The sequence below is a fragment of the Neolamprologus brichardi genome, chromosome 14 (assembly GCF_056152115.1).
Source record: "Neolamprologus brichardi isolate AB-2024 chromosome 14, ASM5615211v1, whole genome shotgun sequence".
Taxonomy (NCBI): Eukaryota; Metazoa; Chordata; class Actinopteri; order Cichliformes; family Cichlidae; genus Neolamprologus; species Neolamprologus brichardi.
Genome location: NC_142117.1, coordinates 42,021,251 through 42,031,109, shown reverse-complemented (window position 1 = coordinate 42,031,109; position 9,859 = coordinate 42,021,251). Strand labels below are relative to the sequence as shown.

At 47.3% G+C, this 9,859-nt stretch overlaps 1 protein-coding gene across 1 annotated transcript; it reads left to right on the top strand.

The window, feature by feature from the left end:
* Window positions 1-2,224: 2,224 nt before the first annotated feature.
* On the top strand, window positions 2,225-6,060 carry rpl35a (ribosomal protein L35a). Its single transcript, XM_006809178.3, has 5 exons — window positions 2,225-2,307; window positions 3,135-3,179; window positions 4,387-4,539; window positions 4,628-4,772; window positions 5,979-6,060. The coding sequence occupies exons 2-5, from the start codon at window positions 3,169-3,171 to the stop codon at window positions 6,000-6,002; spliced, it is 333 nt and encodes a 110-aa protein (XP_006809241.1). The 5' UTR covers window positions 2,225-2,307; window positions 3,135-3,168; the 3' UTR covers window positions 6,003-6,060.
* Window positions 6,061-9,859: the final 3,799 nt, after the last annotated feature.

The window sequence follows — 9,859 nt, the reverse complement described above, 5'->3', positions numbered from 1 at the left end:
AACTCCCTTTTAACAGGAAGAAACCTCCAGCAGAACCAGGCTCAGGGAGGGGCGGGGCCATCTGCTGTGATTGGTTGGGGTGAGAGAAGGAAGACAGGATAAAGACATGCTGTGGAAGAGAGACAGAGGTTAATGACAGGTGAGAGCAGAGAGGGCAGCATCAGCTCACTGGATGGTTCAGAAGGTGGTCAGCTGGTAAGGAGCGACAGCCCAGCCCTGTTGTTGACAACGAAGGTCATCTGTTTAAGGAGTGAGCTGTTGATCAGTCTTCACGGGTCAGCGTGTCAGTGGGCAGGTGTGTAACCTGAGCCTCAAACACCTGCTTCACTGTGAGATGAAGCAGAGCTTTAATGTCAGGCTGTTTGAGCCTCCACCAGTTATCTGGTAAAATGGCCATGTACCGTGTGGTGGTGACCTGCCTGCCAGCTCCATGGATCACTTTCTATGTCGAGGTCCACGTGAAACAGAGCTGAGGATTTCTTTCCTCTGGTTGCAGGTATGCCCCAGGGACCTGTCCTTCTTTTCATCCACTTGGACACATTTTCATAAATACAATATTTACTGTTTCACTGTTACGCTGATGACACCCAGCTTTATCTGTCCACTAAACCTGATTCTGCTCTCCCCCGTCCTCCCTCACCCTCTGTTTAGCCAAACTAAATTCGTGGTTCTCTTACAATTTTCTCAAACTCAATAGTAACAAATCTGAGCTCCTCCTGGTCGGCACTAAACAAACACTATTCACAACTAACAGCTTTTCTATTACAATCAATAACTCGCCGGTCTCCGTTTCCCCATGTGTGAAAAGTCTGGGTGTCATCCTTGATAGTACTCTATCTTTTAACTCCCACGTCAGTGACATCACTGCATATTTCCAACCTTAATCGTCTCCGTCCTTTTCTCTCCCCACATGCCGCTGCCATCCTTGTTCATAGCCTGGTCACTTCCCTGATCGATTACAGCAACTCTCTTCTTTTTGGTCGTAGTCAAAAATCTGTCCATCAGCTTCAGCGTGTCCAGAACTCTGCTGCTCGTATCATCACCAGGACTCCTTCTATGCACCACATCACTCCTGCTCTGCAGCAGCTTCACTGGCTTCTGGTTAAATACTGCATCAATTTCAAGACACTTTTGTACACGTTCAAGGCTACCCATCATCTCTCGCCTTCATACCGCTCTGACCTGGTTCAGATCACCGTCCCTTTCCCCCGGCTAGCCACCAGGGGGCGCAGGGCTTTCTGCTGCTCTGCCCCCCATCATCCCTTCCTCTTGAGATAAGAAACATCACTTCCCTCCCTCTTTTTACGTCCAGACTCAAAGCTCACCTGTTCACATTAGCCTATTCCACATAAATGTTTCCATCCTGCTACTTTAATTTGTTTTATTTATTTGCTCAAAGTTTTATCCTCATTATTTTGTAAATTGTTATGTTTGTTGTTGTTATTGCTTGTGTACAGTGTCCTTGAGTGTTTTGAAAGGCGCTTTCTTAAATAAAATGTATTATTATTATTATTATTATTATTATTTCAACTGTTCCAAATGCTCTTGTGATGAAAGAGTGACTTTATGGTTTCCTCATTAATGAGTGTTTATTCATCATTATATGAAGATGCAAGAGCCAGGGATAGAAGCACATTTTTACAAGACAACATAGGAGCAATAAGAAGAAAAATATACATCATTGAAAACATCAAGGATACACAATGACGTCATCTTGTTGTTATGGTAAAAAACAGACATCCCATCAGTTATTGTGTGTGTGTGTGTGTAATAATGTTGAAGTAAGTGAAGGTGAGGTGTCTGTGAAGTGTGCAGCAGTCTGATAGCCTGATGGAAAAAGCTGTCTCCCAGTCTGCTGGTTCGGACCGGATACTGCAGAACCTCCTGCTTGATGGAAATAGTCCGAACAGTTTATGGCTGCGGAGACTGGATAGGTTTGCTGCATGTGACGTCATTTGTTAGTTACCAGTTTTAGTTCTCACAAATCAAACATAATTTTTTGTTTATATTATATTCAATAAAGCGCGTTCATGCGGTGGATTTTGAAAATTAACGTAAAAATATTACATTAACAAAGACAAAACATGAAGCCATAAACATGTATTATTATTATTATTATTAAAATGTGTGTAATGAAATTCTGTAAACGTGTTTTTAATTGTTTCTTTGATTACATTAAAATCTAAAAAGCGGGAAAATAAAACGAGCCTTTCTGTTCAGGCAGCTCCGCGGACACCTCTGTTTACACTAATTTCCCAGCATCCCTTTCGCCCTTCCTTTTCCTCCTTCTCTGCGGACGCGGTGCAGGTAAGAGTCAACATGTCCGCCGGCACATCCTTGAAAAATGTCCGTTAATCTGCGCGGTGGGCGGCTGATAGTCCCGAGGGGGGCCGGGGCAGGAGCCCCGGCGCTGCTCGGTCGGTCTGTGTCTGCGTTTGAGCCGCTGATGGCGGAGATTCGCTCCGGATAGAGAAGCTAGCCTCGGCTAACGAAGCGCAGGGCCGGGGGTAACCGAGCGGCTTCCGAGCTGCGCGTGCCGGCTCCCGCACGCGTGCGGTAAGGAAAGGGTGTGTGGGAGCCCCGATGCTCGCGGCGGGCTGGAGCTCCCCCGATAAACGGGTCAAACCAGAGGAGCCACCGGCCGGAGCTGTCTCGGATTGTCGTAGTTACTCGTGAAATAATGAAACGGAAAGAGCCGAATGTTACGCGCTGCATGCAGGGAGCCATCGGTTATCGATCAGTGACGGGCTGACCGCAGAATCACACGGATTCTGAACGGGACTGTTTCTGTGAGAACTTCAGACACTGTGGTCCAAGCTGCCTCTGAATAAGTCACGTGACTTTTTACCTGGTAGCGTGGCACGTGCTGATCCCAGATAAAGTGTTTAAGAACAGTAAACGCATCACAGGTTGGAGCACGCTCAGTCCTCCACCCGTGAGGTCATAGCTGACTAAACCTACAGTTATCAGGGCCGGCACTAAAAACTCATATTATTAGTTGCCATGGTGATGTGTCCTCTGAAAACACAGCGGGCACAAAGCTGCGAGCTCAGGAAAACGTGCTGGTTACCGGTGCCGTCAATCACGTGATGCTACAGTACGTTTCAGCTGTTAATGTGACTGTTTCTGTGCAGGTGAACTCACCTGAAGAAGACCACAACGACCAAGATGCCTGGAAGGTGAGTGCCAATCATTTCACTCTGTGTGGTCACATGATGTATGTCTGTGTGAGCGATTTAACCTGCTGAAGTTCTGAAACAGGTGTTGACAGGAAGTGAGTTAACCGTGAGTGCAGAGTGACTTCCTGTCTGCTCTTCAGTGATTCTGGGATGGGTTTAATAAAGTTTTATTCAAACAGGCCGTGATCTGTCAGAGACGCTGTTCCTCGCTGCAGAGACACTGATGGTGATGATGTCATGGTTGGAGGTTCACAGATCAGGGCTCGCAAAATCGCTAGCCCGACGTCCCGGAGCTAGCGATATCAAAATCTCTCAGCCTCGCCGAGTGTTTTAGGCAGAAAAAGTGTGTCCATGTGTAAACGTGAAAATCAGAAGCCTGGGAGGGAGCGAGTAGCAAAGATGGCGCATAGTCGTGTAAACAGGGACAGTAACTCAGTGTGACAGCAGCTTTTGTTTCTGTCTCATGTGAACAGTCTCGCACACCTTTGATGTTGTGACTAAATCTCAGTTTTCCTCGTCGACGCGTAAACACCTTACAGTTGGGTCCTTGTTGCTATAGAAACAGTTGTGGGCGCTGTCAGGTGTCGTTGCTGATGATCTGCGGAGCGTACGGGTGAAGCAGGTGCAGGGTTACGACCTCCGACCCTCACAGATCGGAGAAGGGTGAAGTAACCACGGTGACATCAGCTGGGGGAGTGGGTCACGTCTGGCTCTGATCAATAAGCACTCGAGTTCCTATTGGTTGTTTTGGGACCTTCTGCCGCTCACTTTAGTTCTATTGATCATTTGTGTCTGATTAGTGAGTTGATCACGTCGCACAGAACGCAGCAGATAAATCAATACTTGACGTCTATCAGTCCAGAGCGGCAGAGGCCTCCGGGGGTCACATTCACCCGTGGCTCCTCCCACTCCAGCTTATTGATGATGTTGATTCTGTCAGCTGTTTGTGGGCTGATTGATCAGTCTGATCAGTCTGCAGGGTTGATTTGCTTCAGATGTTGTAAGGTCTGTTAGAGATGTGGAGGGTGTGTGATGGCAGCGTGAGCTCCACCAGCTGATGTCACGGTGGAAAACGCACGCTGTGCTTTGACTTGGGTGAAACCTTTGGTCACGCTTGGGCTGGAGATGAGCAGCTCTTTCCATTGGTCAGATTTGGGGGCGTGTCAGCAGGTGGTGGTGACGTGGTCTGACGCCGTCTCTCTTTCAGACTGTGGAGTAAGGCCATCTTTGCGGGCTACAAGCGCGGCCTGAGGAACCAGCGCGAGCACACGGCGCTGCTGAAGCTCGAGGGCTGCTACAGCCGGGACGAGGTCGACTTCTACCTCGGCAAACGCTGCGCCTACGTCTACAAGGCCAAGAAGTGAGCTGCCACACCGCCATCTTTCATTTACTGTTACGGTTGGCGTGTTTCTAAGTGTGTGTGTGTGTGTGTGTGTGTGTGCACGCAGGAACACGGTGACGCCCGGCGGGAAGCCCAACAAGACCCGTGTGATCTGGGGGAAGGTGACCCGGGCACACGGAAGCAGCGGGATGGTGCGAGCAAAGTTCAGCAGCAACCTGCCGGCCAAAGCCATTGGACACAGAGTCAGAGTGGTGAGTCACATGATCGGCTGGGGTTACGCCCTCGCAGACGTCTTGGCTGCCGCGGCGTTTCTGTGCTTCCTGTCACGCCATCAGATCGTTTCCAATACGCTTCAGGAGTAAAAGTGTTGGTGCGAACTTTGACCTGCTCTGGCTCAGAGCGCGACCTGAGTGCTCCGTCCTTACGTTTGATTCATTCACCATGAAGCTGCAGCCACAGCCGGAGGCGTCATTTACAGGTTCTTTGTTTATAACAGGAAGTCAATATGGCGAGACTGAGGGGTGTGGCTTCAGACAGCAGCATCGAGGAAGCTTATCAACATTTGAATAAATGAATAAACTAACACAGCAACACGTGAGGCTGAGGAACGTTTGCACATCAGATAAACTCAGAGCGTGTTCATCAGACTGACAGCCGCTCCACCGCCTCCACCCGCCTCCACCCGGCTGCTGCTGCTCTGATTCTGCTGGTGTGCAGCTGTGAGAGTAGATAAAAGTCTTTATTGGTACTTTACAGATTTACAGTGAGACACAGAGCAGCTCCTGCTCGGGGGGGGGGGGGGGGGGGGGGGTCTGCAGCTCTGAGCAGTATTTAGAAAAAAATACCAAGAGAAAAAATGCTGCTGAGCGCAGATCTGATAACTCTGATTGACCAGTGCGTGATGTCACAGCGTGATGTCGCAGCGTGGTGTCGGACTGGCTCTGCGTTACAGGTTTAGTGTCGGCGCCTTTGACGACTTCGCGTTGCAGCTCCAACAGACCCTGAACTGAGAACTTTATTTTATTGATGAGATCAAACGGTGGTGTTGCACCACGGGCGTCGTTGCGTCACGGGCGTCGTTGCGTCACGGGCGTCGTTGCGTCACGGGCGTCGTTGGCAGGTGAGCGTAACGAGTCGTTAAAGCCCCGCCTCTTTGTTTCATTGGCTCAGTTTTGTAAATATTTTGCAGAAACGGCGTTCAGTCATTCAGTCACATCTACAGCTCTCACCTGTCACAGGTGTTTGCTCACAGTGTGACGCGCACATTCGTACCACCGTCGCCACATCTTCCCCCTCGCTCGCCGCACCGATGCTCTGAAGGCGTCTCAGGTCTTCTCGCCGCTTACTTCTTCTGTGGTTTCTCCTCCTGTGTGCACTTCCTGTGTGGTAGTTGTATTGTGAAGTTAATTTCCTGTGTGTGGTTTTATTGTGACAGTGCACTTCCTCTTTGTGTGCAGATGCTGTATCCTTCCCGGGTGTGAGGCGGCGACGGCAGCGGCTCTTTGTTTGTACAGAAACAATAAAGTGATCAATAATCTGGTCAGACTCTCGCTTTGTTTCTCTCACACACACACACACACACACACACACACACACACACACACACACACACACACACACACAGCCTTCATCTACAGGTGTCGCACTCTTCTTCTGACTGCAGGGGGCAGCAAAGCATTCGGAGATGTCTTTTAAAGCAGCGGTCCCCAACCCCCGGGCCTCGGACCGGTCCGTGAGTGGTTTGGTACCGGGCCGCGAGAGTTGAGGCTCAGGTGTGAAATGTTTGGTTTTCAGGGTTTTTATCGGTTTTCAGCGTTATTTTGTTATCGTTTTTATTGTTAACTTGGTTTTCCTGGGTCTTTCCACGTGTGTTATGAATAAGTCTTCTTTTTTTCGGTACCGGTACTAGTTTTATTTTGTTGTATTTATCCGCGACACCTTAAAGGCCGGTCCATGAAAATATTGTCGGGCATAAACCGGTCCGTGGCGCAAAAAGGTTGGAGACCGCTGTTTTAAAGGGTGTGTTATGTCCTGAGTTTAGGCTGTCAGGCTGTCAGGACAACGGTGATGATTGGTGGGGGTGGTGCAGCACAATGACTCCAGGTGTAAGTGTTAAATAACCGGACTGTGTATGAAGCACCTAAAGTGAGCGTGCTCAGAACGATTGGTCCAGCTGTCACATGGTTTTCTTTTTATTAATTAATGTAACAAGTACAACACTGGCAGCATCTTCAAAGACTTTTTTTCAACTTGAGATAATCACAGAACAGAATAGTGCAGATCCACAGCGTGTTTCTGTCAGGCACAGTTCTTTGAATAGTGAAAGGTTGGCTTTGTTTTCAGAAATCAACATTTATGAATTTACACATAATTATCACATTTAAGACATTTTCAAGTTTCTTTTCTTAAAAATGCAAAAATAATATAATTTTTAGAAAATTCGAGTAAGTTTGGAATCTTTGGGCAAAGCCTGTCGTGCACGTGGTCCCACAGGGCAGTAAATACGTCTGTAAGCTTCAATGTTCCCGTCACAGAAAGAACAGGAGTTACTATAAAAAGCAGAACGACATGTGAGAGATCCACTGGAAGAATCAGAATACTTTACTGATCCAGAGGGGAAATTATGTTGGTCACATGCTCCAGTACAAACAGTAACAGAGGCAGACAATACAAGAAGAAATAGCACAGTGTGTATATATAAGTCACTTACTATTAAATATCTGAATAAGAAAGAAGAGCACGTGCAGACAGCTGCTGCAGTAAACAGTGTTAAGTGGATGAGTTGTACAGGCAGGAGTGATCGTTTCTGTCGTTGTGTGGCTGCTTTAAACGGAACGCAGCCTTCCTACGGCGGACAGCTAACAACAGGAACCGGACGGGGTCCACAGCAACCACCATAGCAACCGCCTAGCATGTCTTTAAAACATATTCTGTCTTCATAACTTTCAAAAACGTGAAATGATTTGCAAAGCGTGAAAGTGTTACAGCTGCAGAGCTGTGGCGGCATCTTTGGAAGCTGTTTACATAGCTAATAATATACGATGTAACCATGGAGACAGTCAGTCACGTGAGCTAGCGGCGCACGTTTACTACAGTGAATAAGGTGATTGTGTGCACAGCGTCCACACGCTGCAGGGTAAAGACGTTACTTCAATATTGTTTTATATTGATATATATTTGCCTTCTGTTGACCATCACCTCAGTTACAGTTTCAGCAGACAGATGCACACTGTCGAAATATGAACACATTCAAAATGTCTCAGAAACAAGCACAGCTGTTCATGTTTGTAGTTCTTAAATGCTCTTTAAGTGGCAGAACAAACGAACAAACAGCTAATCGCTTACTTGAGATGAAATCTCAGCTTCTAACTGGTTCCTCCTTTAACAGGATGACTGCTCAGGCCATGATGCAGTCCAGCAACCTTCATGGTTCTGCTTTGATTCACCAGGAACTATTAGGGAAACCTTCCAGCACCTCCTGAGAAGTACATTCATACAGAGGTCATTTATGGAAACACACCAGTTCACCCTTTGGAGGAATCAGTTCCTGTGAAACATTTCTGTAGATCAACATCGTGGAGAATGAAATGAGTTCTTCAGGTGACTCAGCAGACCCACACTAGACCCACGCTGACAGATGAAACGTCTGTGGAAGAAGAATCTGGATAAAGACGGTAAAACACGTAATAATATCTACAAATGCATCTTAAAGCTGTTATATTAGCACTCGGTGTGTTACTAACAAAGCCACATTAACATTACTGACACTCGCTGACTTTTAATAGTCTATAAACGCTGTCCGTTTAAATGGTCTTACCTGTAAACACTGCTGTATCCACCGGATTCCAGCCAGAGTGGATTCTGGAGTCTTCCACGCTCCTGTTAGTGATCCTCCATCTGGATGGATGATAACAACCTTCTGAACAATCCAGCAGGAGATGGCCCATATCTATGTGACTGTGCTAATAACGCCCATTGTATGGACTGATAACAGCCGAAGCGGGTGAATAAAGTCACCCAGTCTAGCTGTGCCATTACCCAGCATACACCACTCCCTCCATAAATGCAATAAACGATACAAAAGTGTAGCCTATAATTAATTTATCTGCTGGTTCTCAGGTAGTTGTTTACATTATATAATTTATTGTGTTCAGTATACGTCACTACAATGTGATTTTGGAAATATATAAATATACGAACAACAGGCTCTTCCGCGGCAATCTCTTGTCGTCAATAAATAACGTTTAGGGAGCTCTATAGTTTTCAATGGCTGTATCCCAATTCAGGGTCTGCAGCCTTAAAGGCCGCATTTTAAGGCCGATTACGTCACAGCGACGCGACGAAGGCTGTCCCACTTCGAAGGCTGCTCGAAATCCGGCCCTCAAATGCGTCCTTCATTTCCCTGAATTTTAAGGACGTGGCGGTGTAGACTTCGTGGCCCAACATATCCCAGAATGCATAGCGCGGCGGTGGGTGTGGCTAATTTTGCCGAAAAAAACGGCGGATGAGGGGCGCCCGAAGAGTAAACTGTAAGTAAGAACTTAATATTATGTCACTTATTTATGTGCAAATGTTTAATAATGAAGAACATTAAAACATTCCTGTTGGCCACATGTCGGCAAAGTCATGTGACATTAGTGACGTTTGTACTAACTTGGTTTTAAAGCCTTTACTTTAAAATATACGCCGTTCAATAGCTGAGCTTAATCAGAGAATGATCAAAGCTCATGTAGAAACAAACAAATGAATAAAAGATTTTCTCCTTCATTTCTGTCAGTGCTGTATGAAACGTTTCCAGCTGTTAGTATCATGGTTGCTAGGCAACCTGGGCAGCGCGACGGAGGCTAGACCGTCCCATTTCACAAACCTCGCACTTCCGGCCTGAGCTGTCTTTGATGTGCGGCCCTTGTGGACCGTTAAGGCTGCAGACCCTGAATTGGGACACAGCCTCAGACTCAAGGGAGGCTGGGAGAAGGGTCACATGGTTGATGATACGAGTATCAGTGTCATGATACTGTACTTGTTACTGTGTATTGCTGATGTGTGATGATGTCATCACACTGAGAAACCACAGTTTTTAATGTTGACATATTAATAGAGCACAACTACACGAAATCTGTAAATGGGTACTCCAGTAAATGTACTGTGGGGGTGTGTGTCCCCCCACCCCACCCCCACCCCCCGCAGGGTGAGTGCAGGCTGGGTGCTGTCACGTGACTCAGATGACCAGGATGAGGTTTGTGGGATTGATCAGTGAGCGCGAGCGCCCTGACAGACCAGACTGAGGGATGAGTTTTGGTGCTGACGTCATGTCGGGGGGAGGGGGGGGTCTTCGGTC